Genomic DNA, 11,823 nt, shown 5'->3' on the forward strand with positions numbered 1-11,823 from the left:
AATGCTCTAATTCTCGCAGAGTATTTGTTTGTAATGGCTATTGATCTGAAAATTCATCTGCTTTGGTGTTTAAGTATCTGACTCTAAGTGTTTCACATTGACCTTGTTTGAGTATTTGTACAGTCATATAAATCTTGGCATATAAATGTAGTAATAAAACCTACAAAATAAAGCATGTAAACTCTCCCACTCCCCACCACACCAGCTCTTACAAATGGGCATTAGGGAAGACACTCAAAATTTCTGACACCTACTACACCAAGATAAACAAGTAAAGAGTACGGGTGTTGCCTGGTACTTTGCTAATACATTTCTGAGTTACACGCTAACTGAAAGCCCGGACAACAGATGTGCCATACATCTAAAGCACTGCAAGACCCGGAGACACTTCAGTAAGTGCAGGTGTGAAGGTTTTCGTGAAAACTGAATGCTCCAACAACAAAGGTAGAAGCTCGGCAGCAACGGCTGTGGTCCCCTTTCATATAAGGAAGGGTGCTTCATAATTGGTTTTCAGCAAATAATGTCACGGGGATTGCTGGCAGGAAAACCTTTTATTTTATTTACACTGAGATAAGACAATTTCTTCCCTCCTAAGTTTTCAGTGAGCATAAAGGCAAAAGGTTTCCCTTTAGGAATGAAAGCAAATACTTAAAAACCAGCAAGAGTTTAAATGTTTTGCTGAGTCAGAGTTTGTAACTGCTAATTGTTAGAAAAGTGTTTTGGAATAAAACTGTGGGCAATATTATGAAACAATGCTTTTAAGAGGAATAAAGGAAAAAGGTGGAACCCATCACTTACCACACAGTCCTTTGTATTAATATGAGGTTCAAGCAAGGAAGAGATTTTTTTCTTGAGGAGTTTGGAATTTGGAGAATTGTCACCTTTTAGACCACACCCCTGTCTTCCAACTACAGTAAATAGTTCCTTCTTCTTTTTCATTTAGGTGTCATTTTTCTATCTCCAGGGAGAGAGATCTTAAGTCTCCGGTTCCTGTGCTTTTGAAGCCTTTTCTAAACTCTTTTCAACTCAACATGACTTAGACAGGCAGAAGTGGGTGGATTAGCTTGACAGCCTGCATCCACTACTCAGCTCCAAGGGTTTCAGTGCAATCCGCACCTCGCACGTACCAAGGCACCTGTCATGGCTCCTAAGCCCTTTGAGTCAAAGGCGTTAGCTGGTGCCAGAACACTGGAGCTTCCATCAGGGGTGAGAAAGATTTTTAAATGAACAAAAAAAAACCCCTCAAGGGTGTATCTGGACAACCCCTTTTCGCTAATTAAACATTCAAATAGGATTAATGCACACAGATCATTATTATCTGAAGAGACTGCCATGGAAAAGAAAGGTTTATGTTTATTTATGCATACCATCATAGGGGAAAAAACCCTTTAAGCACCAATATTGGACTGGAGATCCAACTAGACTGCCCATCTCCGCGTGAACATTACTGAAAACTTGGCCTAATATAGCTCTGAAACCACTGAACTGCCATTAATTTTGGCTAGCAGTCAGTATTTCACATGCTATTGAAATAAGCTCCACCTGGGAGTGCTGATTCAAAGTCGGAGAATGACCAGTGGTTTGTATTGAACCATACCGAGGATGATGGGTCCCTGCACCAAGGAAATGTACCCGAGATGAAGTTCTTGATGCAATATAACTTCCGTTCTTCCTTCTCCTTCTTTGTTTTCTCTTTGCTTGGTGTTTTGCAATAATGTTTTTGAAGCTTGATTCTTCCCATAAAGAGAAAGAAAAATATGATCACTAGATCTTTAAACTGTGGCCAGCAAGGATTTTCAAATTGCAATTGTCCTTAAAAACCTTAGGTAGCATTTACTGCCACAAATGTAAATACTGAAGTCAAGAAGCTAATCGGGAAGTTTCTTGGAGTAATCTCAAATGCAAAATATACATCATTATAGAAAAAAAAGCCAAAGAAGTTACACTGATGATCCAACTTTCTTAGTTCTTGAGTTCTATAGAGTGCAAATGACTAGCATTACACTTCATCAATGTACGTTTTTAAACTATCTCCTAGACGCTTGCTTAAGCAATAAGGCTTCTTTAAGAAGCAGCGCTTAGTAAAGAGTCTTCTGGCAGACAACAGCAATTACAATGCAATAGATAACTATTACTGCTGCCCACGTTGCTCCATTCTACAGTAGCATTTCATTTTTACCCATGTAAAATGTCCCACTTCCACGACATTGAGCGTAATAACAAGTCATTAAGTTTTTGGCAAAAGGTAATTGCTGAAACAATTTGTTACATATACGAAGTGGCTCCCTTTTCAAGACAAAATATTTCAACAACAAATGCATTAGTTTAAAGTGTTGCTAAAGGAGACTACAGTATGTTGGAGACATTGAAACCCCAGAAGTAAAACAGCGTCAGTATGAACTGATACTCTGGACTCAAGTTGTATATCTCACTCACGCAGTCAGTCACATACAGCTTTCAGAAAGCATTCAAAAAACAAGACAAGATCAAGTGATTTTAAAAATCTTACAGGTTTTATAAAAACATTATCATACATTACAAAAAGCCTTTTATCAATTAAAACTTACAAAACACTTAAAATGTGTAATACTCTTTTAAAGAAAGATTATCTATATTTCAATATGTACAGGTGTGGCGGTGCGCTCCCCCCGCTCCCCGCATAAGCACTGACCACCGGTGGGGGTTGTGATGGCTGCATCCAGCTTATGCTGGACTTTGGGGACAGATGGCAACACCGCAGCCAAGGGCTGTCTGGCGTAGGGACCCAGACGTCCTGCTGGTATGCAAATATGACTATAAGTCCATCATCTTACTCCATAAACAGTGGGCAGCCCAGGGCCCGTTGAGCTCTCCTGCACGGCAGCGGGCTGCACGCCGGGATCTCCCCTTGAGTAGGGACGCCTCTCCAGGTTACTCCTTGAGGTTGAGAGATTCCTTGCCGCAACAGATCCTCGGTAAGTGACTAATAGCATGCTAAACTTTAAATCTTAGCTAAGTGATAGAAAAGATTGATTGCGCATATATAATCCTTTAGACATAAACTGTTGACCAAGTCTGGGACTCGGATTGGATCCAGCCGCACCTGGACTCCTCCCTGAGAAGGAGTTTAGAAAGCAAGGGGGTCACTTCTGAACGTCACAACTCAACGGGGGGTCTCCCTGACAGTTTTGTCTGACCCTGTCCTCTACGCAGTAGATAATCAAGTGTACCTTGCTATCGAATCTTGTTAAACCACTGGTGCATTTACCACTGAACTTTGCTAACTCGTTTTATATCAATAAAGTATACAGTTGCTTCTCTCTTACGAGTGAAGTGCACTCTCACTCTATCCGTGACAACAGGTAACAGTTTATATCAAAACTTGATCAAATAGAAGACAATCCATAACTTTCATACCTATCCAATTAGAAGTATGTACACTGTCAAAAATATGAATGTGTTTAGAAATTACTGATCTTGTCTATAAAAATAGAAAAGAGAGATACTGTAACTACCTCACCTGACGACTGAAAAATTTCCAAACATAACAAGACTCAGAACACAGCAGGCTTACAATGGTAATCTAAAAACACCGATTAAAACCTCTTAAAATCAGAGAAACTATGCTTCTATTTTTCTGAGTATTCCAGCTCAGAAGAATGGTGATGTAAATTAACAGGGAAGAAGAAAAAGACGACTGAGTGGAAAAACACCCCTGAGATAAGGCAGAGACATTATTATTTTTTCCTACTTGTTTGTTTCTTTGGCTTTTTGTTACTTTCAAGCTACCACATAAGTTTAAAAGGAAATCCGTCCCATCATATTTTAACAATTACATCATCACCACATAGGTAATTATGCTGACACAATACAAGTGAGATAAAAACAATAGCATAAGTTGCTCTTTTTCTTCAGACTCTTCCCATTTCTGACCCCACCCCTCTATTTTTCTTTTTAACAATATTTTTATTCTAAAATTAGATTGTTAAGAGGATAGAAGAGCCACCTGCATATTTTTTCTAATTACCATTTCCCACATTTTCCTTTTTTTCTTAAGAGTTTTTTAGAGACAAGTTCTTCAAAAGCCATGCTTTCATCTTCTACTTCATTTTCCAAGTCTCTATCATGCACAAAGCCTATATTAAAAACAAGAAATTAATGCAGAATGGAAAACCTCAACACCTTTCCCTCTTAATAGTATGACAAGCTATGTCATTGATATTTTATATGTCAGCAATATACCTTCATACGTGTATAATTATGTTTAAGAAGTATTGGGCTTAATACGACAATGTGCTTAAGAGCTCTGCTAGGAAGCAGAGCTTCCACTAAGCCACTTGCTGCACTAGTAATTAATTTTTAGACTGAAAATCTGTTTCTATTGGTATTGCTTTTGACTTTTTTAAGAAGTATGTATCTCCTCTCTCAAGGTTCAGTTTCAGCAGACAATACATTTGCTTACTGACTTCAAAGACAGACTATAATGTTGCTTGTGAGACTGTGAGAGCACTCCCATGTAGTCTTATTAACTATATCTTTCTTGGAATAGGAAGGTGTAACACAAGGCTTTATCACAATCAAATTTTCTAAAATAGAGCTACTTTACTGCTTTACATATAGTGCAATTTGTAAGCCTGATCACTTCGTTGCTGCCTTTTTATGCAATTGTTGCAATCCTGCCACCTAAATATGTGCTTAAACCTAAACATACAGGTAGGCACAATGAAGTCTTAAACTTGTCCTCAGAGGTCTGTGATGCAACAGACTGCATCAATGTATGTTACTTTTGGTGTGAAACCACGTGAAATGGAAGTGAAAACAAAAGAAAACCAACCGCATACACTATTTTTCCACAGAACTCTTAAGAGCAAGCTAATGATTAGTTTTGTTAGGAAGCTGGTTTCCAAGAACTTGGTCCCACACTGCCCGTAAATGCACTGCTGCAGCAGAGTTAAGAAACAGCACTTTCTTATGGGTGAAGACAGCTTCTCTTCTGCCCCCCCCGCCCAAGTTTATATCCTGCACTTGACGCATAGTTACGTGTGCATCTGCGTGTGCCTGTGTGCACAAACACACATACTTTACGCAGGCTGGGATCCACGGAGGGCCAGGGGAGGAGGCTTGCTCCATTCTGGCCACCCAGTAACCAGCTGTGAGGCTCATGCTCTGTTTTTGAAGAGTCACTGAGGAAAGACTGGTTAACTCATGTTTTCCAGAGTGCCCCTATGGAGGTGCCCGTTTCTTGTTGCCTAGAGGGTAAGTGAATATCCACAGCACTGCTGACTTGGAGACTAACGTGATGCTAAGAGACCATTACCGAGCAGCGTCCTCTAGGGGGCACAGAAACCTGCGTAATTTGAAAACATACCTTCTTCTTTTATCCTATGAGAGTCCATTTTCTTCAGCCACTTATGAGCCTCATCAATGGTGGCAACCAATTTGTTGGCATGTTTGGTTATTATTTCTTCAGCTGAAATGGAGCACAATTAACATTCTGTAAGAACACTGGCTGAGAGATGGACAGCAGCTAAAAGCCAAGCACAAAATGAAGTTACACAGAGCTGTGCTGTATGATGATGCTGCGAAGCAAGAAGTCTCAGTCACCAGTGATCTCATGTGCAGGCAAATTCACTACTGGGGATAAGGATGCTGTATGTATTACTCCCCATTCCAATCAACATTACTAGCACTATCAGAGGAGAAGCTCTCCATCCTTGTGCTGTCCCTTTTAAGGTATACCTGAAACTCCTGAAAACATTCTGGTTTATCTATTTTTGGGTATTAAAGTTCCTGGCTTTCATTATCCCTCTGAAATTATACAAGCCAAAGTAAAACATGGACCCGAGATGTTGCAGCCCTTGCTTAACTGCACCATTAAGGACTTGAAAAATGTTTGTTATAAAGTGAGGGAAAAGTAATCTCAAAGGCAAATCATTTCTGTAAATATATTTTCACTGAGTGGAAGAACAAGGTAACATTCATCAAGCAACTGTCATAACAAAATCAACTGTTACCTAATTAAGCCTACTACGTATATCATATTCATCACTATCATGGTTCATTGAGCAGAAAGCCAACTAAATAATAAGCAAAACTTTATGGTCTTCATCCATATGTAAAAGCTTTCCACTAGGAGTAAAGATAAAGCTTACACACAAAGACCACAACCTAACTTTTAGTTACAAATTTAACGTCTTTCACTGATCGCAGCTGATGAAAATATCAAATATTACAGTTTTTCATTACTGTCAGACATCACAGGCAAGTGACAACTTGACAGGGTTGGTGGATTTCTACAACTAAAGCCAGTAACAATGTTTTGATTTAAGATGTCACTTTTCCACAGCAAATATCCCAAACAATTTTGCGCCTGGGCCACTCATTCATTGATTCAATTTTGCTTGCAAAAATCAGCATAGAATAATGCTTTAAGCATATGAGCGGGGAAAAAAAATCAAATATCAAAATATGTATCTCTTAAGTATGATAATTTACTGGACTTTATAATACCAGGGTTGCCTTTGAGTGCCTGACACCCCACAGATTTGTAGTTAAGTATCCAGTTTTGTTCAGCCCTAGCAAAATTACAAGTTCAAGGGCAGACTAATCAGAGATATCCTTAACCAAAGACTCCAAGAACTCCTAACACTCTACCCCTGCATATCCAAATTACTATGGCTGGCAGAACTAAATAAGTAGGTGTGCTGGTTTTGGCTGGGATAGAGTTAATTTTCTTCATAGTAGCTGGTATGGGACTATGTTTTGGATTTGTGCTGGAAACAGCATTGATAACACAGGGATGTTTTCGCTACTGCTGAGCAGTGCTTACACAGAGTCAAGGCCTCTTCTGCCTCTCACATCACCCCACCAGCGAGTAGGCCGGGGGTGCAGTTGGGAGTGGACACGGCTGGGACAGCTGACCCCAGCTAACCCCAACTGACCCCAACTGACCAAAGGGATATTCCATGTAACCGTTACGCATGATGGAGCCCTGCTTTCCTGGAGATGGCTGAACACCTGCCTGCTGATGGGAAGCAGTGAATGAATTCCTTGTTTTGCTTTGCTTGCGTGCGCGGCTTTTGCTTTACCTATTCTTTATCTCAACCCATGAGTTTTCTCACTTCTCACTTTCCAATTCTCTCCCCCCTCACTTTTACTCTTCCAATTCTCTCCCCCGTCCCACCAGAGGGGAGTGAGCAAGCAGCTGTGTGGTGCTTAGTTGCCAGCTGGGGTTAAATCACAACAGTAGGAAATAGTAAAAAAATCAGTAAACATCACCTGGTCTAATGTAACAGGCTGCTGTAAGACTGCATAAATTCAGAGAACAGTGCATCTGATCATGTAGTTAAAATTCACTTTACTAAAATTCACCACTGTTCACTTTACCTGTACTATCTGATGTATTACTTTGTGTTTGGAAGAGGTGAGAATATATTTTTTAATATTTTCAACTGTCTCAGTTCTTCTTTTCCTTAGCTACCTGAAATACCTGGAAATACCTTTCCTCTTGACCACATTAAGATTTTCAAATGGAGCTTTGTCAGGTCTAGAAGTTTGGCCACAAATGACATATTAAATTGTTTAAAAGAAAATTGGAAAGGTCCTACCTTTAGCCCAGGCTTTTTTCTCATAGATTTCCTCTACTGCATCTGAAATCTTCTTAATATTCTCTTTGATTTTTCTCTGGCATAAGTTGGAACCTTCTTTATATGCTAAATGGTCTCGGGTGTACGTCTTTTCCTTAATGGCCTTTGCTACTTCCAGTCCATCATATATTACTGGATCTATCTTTCTTCTGAAAAAGTCAGCGTAGTATTTGTAGGCAGCATTATTATTTCTGTGTTCATCTGTGCTTCTGTGCTCTATGTAAGCCTCACTGGCCACAGAAATTGCATTTCCTTCTGCATGCAACTTTTCTTCCCCACTGATCTCTGTTGGTGTCACAGCTTCAAAAGTGTCTGCCTCCATGTTTTCTGACTGGCTGAAATAGTTCTCAGAGCTCTGGATAAATCTGACTCCACAGAGGTCACACTGGGTTTGGTCAATATCTGCTTTTTTGAAGATCTCTGATAAAAATTCCTCTCCTTCCATTGCAACAGGCTCAGCTTTGGAGCAGGCCTTCCTTTTCCACTTCATGCACAGAGAAACGAAATGGAAGACACGATGCAGCTGGCGTTGAGCAGATGCTTTCTGTTCTTGCTTCTGTTGCTTGCTGAGTGCAATGACTTCCAGGGGATCCTTTTGGTCCTCTAAGCAATGAACCCTTTCAAATTCCTTTTCTACCTCATCAGTGTATTCCATCTTATCCAAAGAGGTCATAAACCTGTCAAGGTTTATGCTTTCATACAGGATGCCCCGTATGGGTGGATGCCCCTGAGTGTACGCAGAGTCCCACTTCCATCGGCAGTCAACCAAGTACTCTGTATCTCGCTCTGTCAGAAGCTCTTGGAGGCCTGCAGCAATTTCTCTTACATGTGTAGCATCACTCACTTGTTCCACAACCCTTAGCAATCTTTCAGGCACTTTAGAGGGAGAGTCTTTTCTCATTGATTTCAGCATCACCTTGATTTCAGGAAAGTGGTGGCATAAGAGGGATTTATATTTAGAATTCTGCACCTGGTCAGCATTCAGTAACATCACTAAGCACAGCACTACAGTCCGCTCAGCCTCCCCTGAAGTTATGCAGTCAGGATCCTCGAAAGCATCCAGAAGGACATTGAACTTTCCATGAACTCCACACAACACTTCTGCTAGATAACAGAGATGAAATCTGAAATTCTGTACAGCTATATACGCGTCCTTTGGTCTATACTCCTGTATAATAGAAAATGTGTCTCTAAGTTCTTTGTTATGGTACTTGCTTCTGAACAAAAACTCCCAGTAATGAATGAGAGCAATGTAACTCTTTGGAAAGCAGAGAGTAATGTTCTTGGAGAGACGCATCAGGACAGCACAACAGAGAATATACTGGAATTCCAACAACATCACTGTATTTCCTATGCTTGGAATCAGGTATCTTGTGCATTTCTTGACCAGGACATTCATAAAACGGAAAAAAAACCTTTTACAGTTTTCCGGGTTCTTATGAACATAGAATTGCTCAAGTGAATTTTCAAGAAGTCGAATGAAGCACAAGTGTGTTCTCCCTGCTTTTTCAGCATTTTTGTCAGGTAGCAACATACCATGTCTGCCTTCTATTCCTTTGGTCTTTCCTCCTTGGCCTTTACTCTTTGGGGAGTTTCTTCCCTTTGACAAAGCAAAGTTTAGCTCTTTGTTATAATCATCCTCTTCCTTAAAAAGAAGTTTCTCAAATTCTTCAGGATATCCCGAAGATAAGATGAAAACTTGCATGGCACTTAGCCACAAGTCAGTTGATTCTCTTCTGGCTGCAGTGTCTTCATTTTTAAACTTAAATGTGATGTACTCCTTTAACACCGCTCTACAGGGTTTGGAAATAATGTTACTGAATTCCAGTATTTCTTTGCATGCCTTTGGGTTCTCAGACAGTATTCTCAGATGAAAATGATTAGGAAAAAACATTTCTAGGAGAGCTTTACACGATGCATATTTGTCAGCAGTCAAAATGTCATCAAAGCTTTTGCACTGATTCAGTAGCTCTTTAGGGAAAGTGTGTGTGGCTTCCAACAGCAGTCCGTTTATTGCCACCAGATGCATTTTACACTGAAATATTGTCTTTGCTTCATGGCGCAACAAGGGCTTATGGTAATCCTCACAGGTTTTATCTTCACAGTTCAAGCCAACAATGAACTTCATACAAATATCAGGGTAATGCTTGTTCAGTAACTCATGGGTGATAGAGCACAACCTGCTTAACAAGTGCTGCTTCAAAGCTGATTTTACCTCCTCTGTGCTTACTGAGAAATCACCTTTTGTTTTCCTTTCTTTTAGACTTGGCTTGTCTGACAAAAACTTGAGAATGGGTTCAGCTTCATTTTGAGACACCTGGCAACTGTCACCTGTTGGGACAATCCCAAAATAGGCAAAGCATGACTTCACCATATCTTTCTCCGCGTTGGTGGCTGCTTTCTTCAAGCCCCTAACCAGACTCAGAAGAGCCATTAAGCCGCGCATTGCCATAAAGAGGATGTTCTGGCTAGGAGCGCTGCAGCGAGATAATGCAAAGAGAGCTTCAACTGCACCAGCAGAATGATTCAGAGATAGGAACTGACAGTATGCGCTGCTCAGCTTTGCAAAGTCTCCCTTCAGAGCTCCCTGCAAAAACACAGCCTCAGCAATGCCAGACTTCTGCTCAGTTTGTTCACAAAGTTCAAGGGCTTCTCTTAGGATGACCTCCATGTCCACCGGGTCTGATTCTGAACAGCGAGTCACACTGGCACGTGCGGCAGCAAGCAAACACGATGCACGAAACTCTTTTATAGCTGTGAGGTTGGCTGCTTCCAGAGCAAACCCGTGTTGTTTCATTAACTTCGCAGCTTCTTCCTCTCGACCTTCCCTTTTCAGTAAGTCTGCTGTTTGGCGCAAGCATCCACGTGACTTCAGAAACTCAAGCTGATCCTCTATATCAAGTTTTGAGAGGACCTGCATCATTTCCTCAGTTCTGTTCATACTTAGGTACTTTGCAGCTGCTTCCAAATACAACTGATTTGCTGTACATGAGAGTTTGGAAACCATTTGTCCTTTTGTATTTAACATCTCTTCATATCTGAAATAATAGATACATCAATTTACTACCATAGATGACCAACCTAGGCAAAAAAATACTGCATTTTTAAAAAGCCTCCAAAACATTAAACAAATAGCTGCCCCCAGAAGCCATTCCTTCAAAAAGGCCAACTATTTCAAGTGATATGTCTGTCATGTGAAAAACAATCACATCATCTTAAAAGATCTACAGAAAGAATTTAGTTACAACATAAGGCTGTCTGAAGCAAGATCATTAAAACTTCTGGTACAAACAAGATCACAAGGTTTACAGCATTAGTGACTCTCCATGTTGTCAAATCACTGTACAAATTATTTTAATCACATTTTGCTAGTGATAATCTTCTGTTTATTAAAGTAAGCCTCAATATAGAATGGTTGTTTACATGAACAGAAGCCAGAATGAAATAAATCAGAATTTCAATGAATTCTGCACAGGCCAATATAGATAATATTCTGTAAAATTTACATAAACTGCTCAGTTTAGAGAACTCTCTCAATTCTGTCCTATGTATCTACATATACTTTACTGCTTATTGAGTGCCTGAGCGAAGTACCTGGTTGCATCCTTCAAAACATGCACTTTAAAACACTTGGTTATTAATTATTATTGGCTGATGTGAAATTATTAAGATATCCCCTAAGCCGGTCTTGCAAAAGTATTCTCTCTTGCATGCTGAGAATGAGTAATTTTTTCCTGATGGGTGAGTAAATTATCATTAACCTTTCATTATCATCTTTTTCATGATAAACGTGGGAGTGCAGATTTTTGTACCTATGCTGATGAATTTACATGAATGATTTGGGGAGGCTGATTTTAAAAATGGTTAGTTGGTAAGGTGACTTTAATGCTTGAACTTTTTGATCAAACTATCTCTACATATTAAACAATCTTAGTCCTTCAAAAAACAGTTGCCATTATTAAAGGTACATCACAAAGGATTTCAGTGAAGGTGTGTAAAAAAATTGAACGATACAATGGACTGTTAAAGACTACACTGAGAGCAACGGGTGGCGGGACATTCAAACACTGGGACACACACTTAGCAAAGGCCACCTGGTTAGTCAGCACTAGGGGGTCTGCCAATCGAGCTGGCCCTGCCCAGTCAAAACTTTTACGTACTGTAGAAGGGGATAAAGTCCCTGTAGTGCACATAAAAA

General features: G+C 40.0%; 1 protein-coding gene across 1 annotated transcript in view; it reads right to left on the reverse strand.

Moving 5' to 3' along the window:
• Positions 1–3,239: 3,239 nt before the first annotated feature.
• The window catches only part of TRANK1 (tetratricopeptide repeat and ankyrin repeat containing 1), a 46,869-nt gene continuing 38,285 nt past the window's right edge, over positions 3,240–11,823 (reverse strand). Inside the window, exons 21-23 of the mRNA XM_009272426.2 lie at positions 7,587–10,663; positions 5,348–5,449; positions 3,240–4,115 (exon numbers count right to left, since the gene is read on the reverse strand). Coding sequence (XP_009270701.1) covers positions 4,003–4,115; positions 5,348–5,449; positions 7,587–10,663 — 3,292 coding nt within the window. The 3' untranslated portion in view covers positions 3,240–4,002. The remainder of the gene's footprint in view (positions 4,116–5,347; positions 5,450–7,586; positions 10,664–11,823) is intronic.

Source organism: Aptenodytes forsteri, unplaced genomic scaffold, assembly GCF_000699145.1.
Source record: "Aptenodytes forsteri isolate BGI_AS27 unplaced genomic scaffold, ASM69914v1 Scaffold398, whole genome shotgun sequence".
Taxonomy (NCBI): domain Eukaryota; kingdom Metazoa; phylum Chordata; class Aves; order Sphenisciformes; family Spheniscidae; genus Aptenodytes; species Aptenodytes forsteri.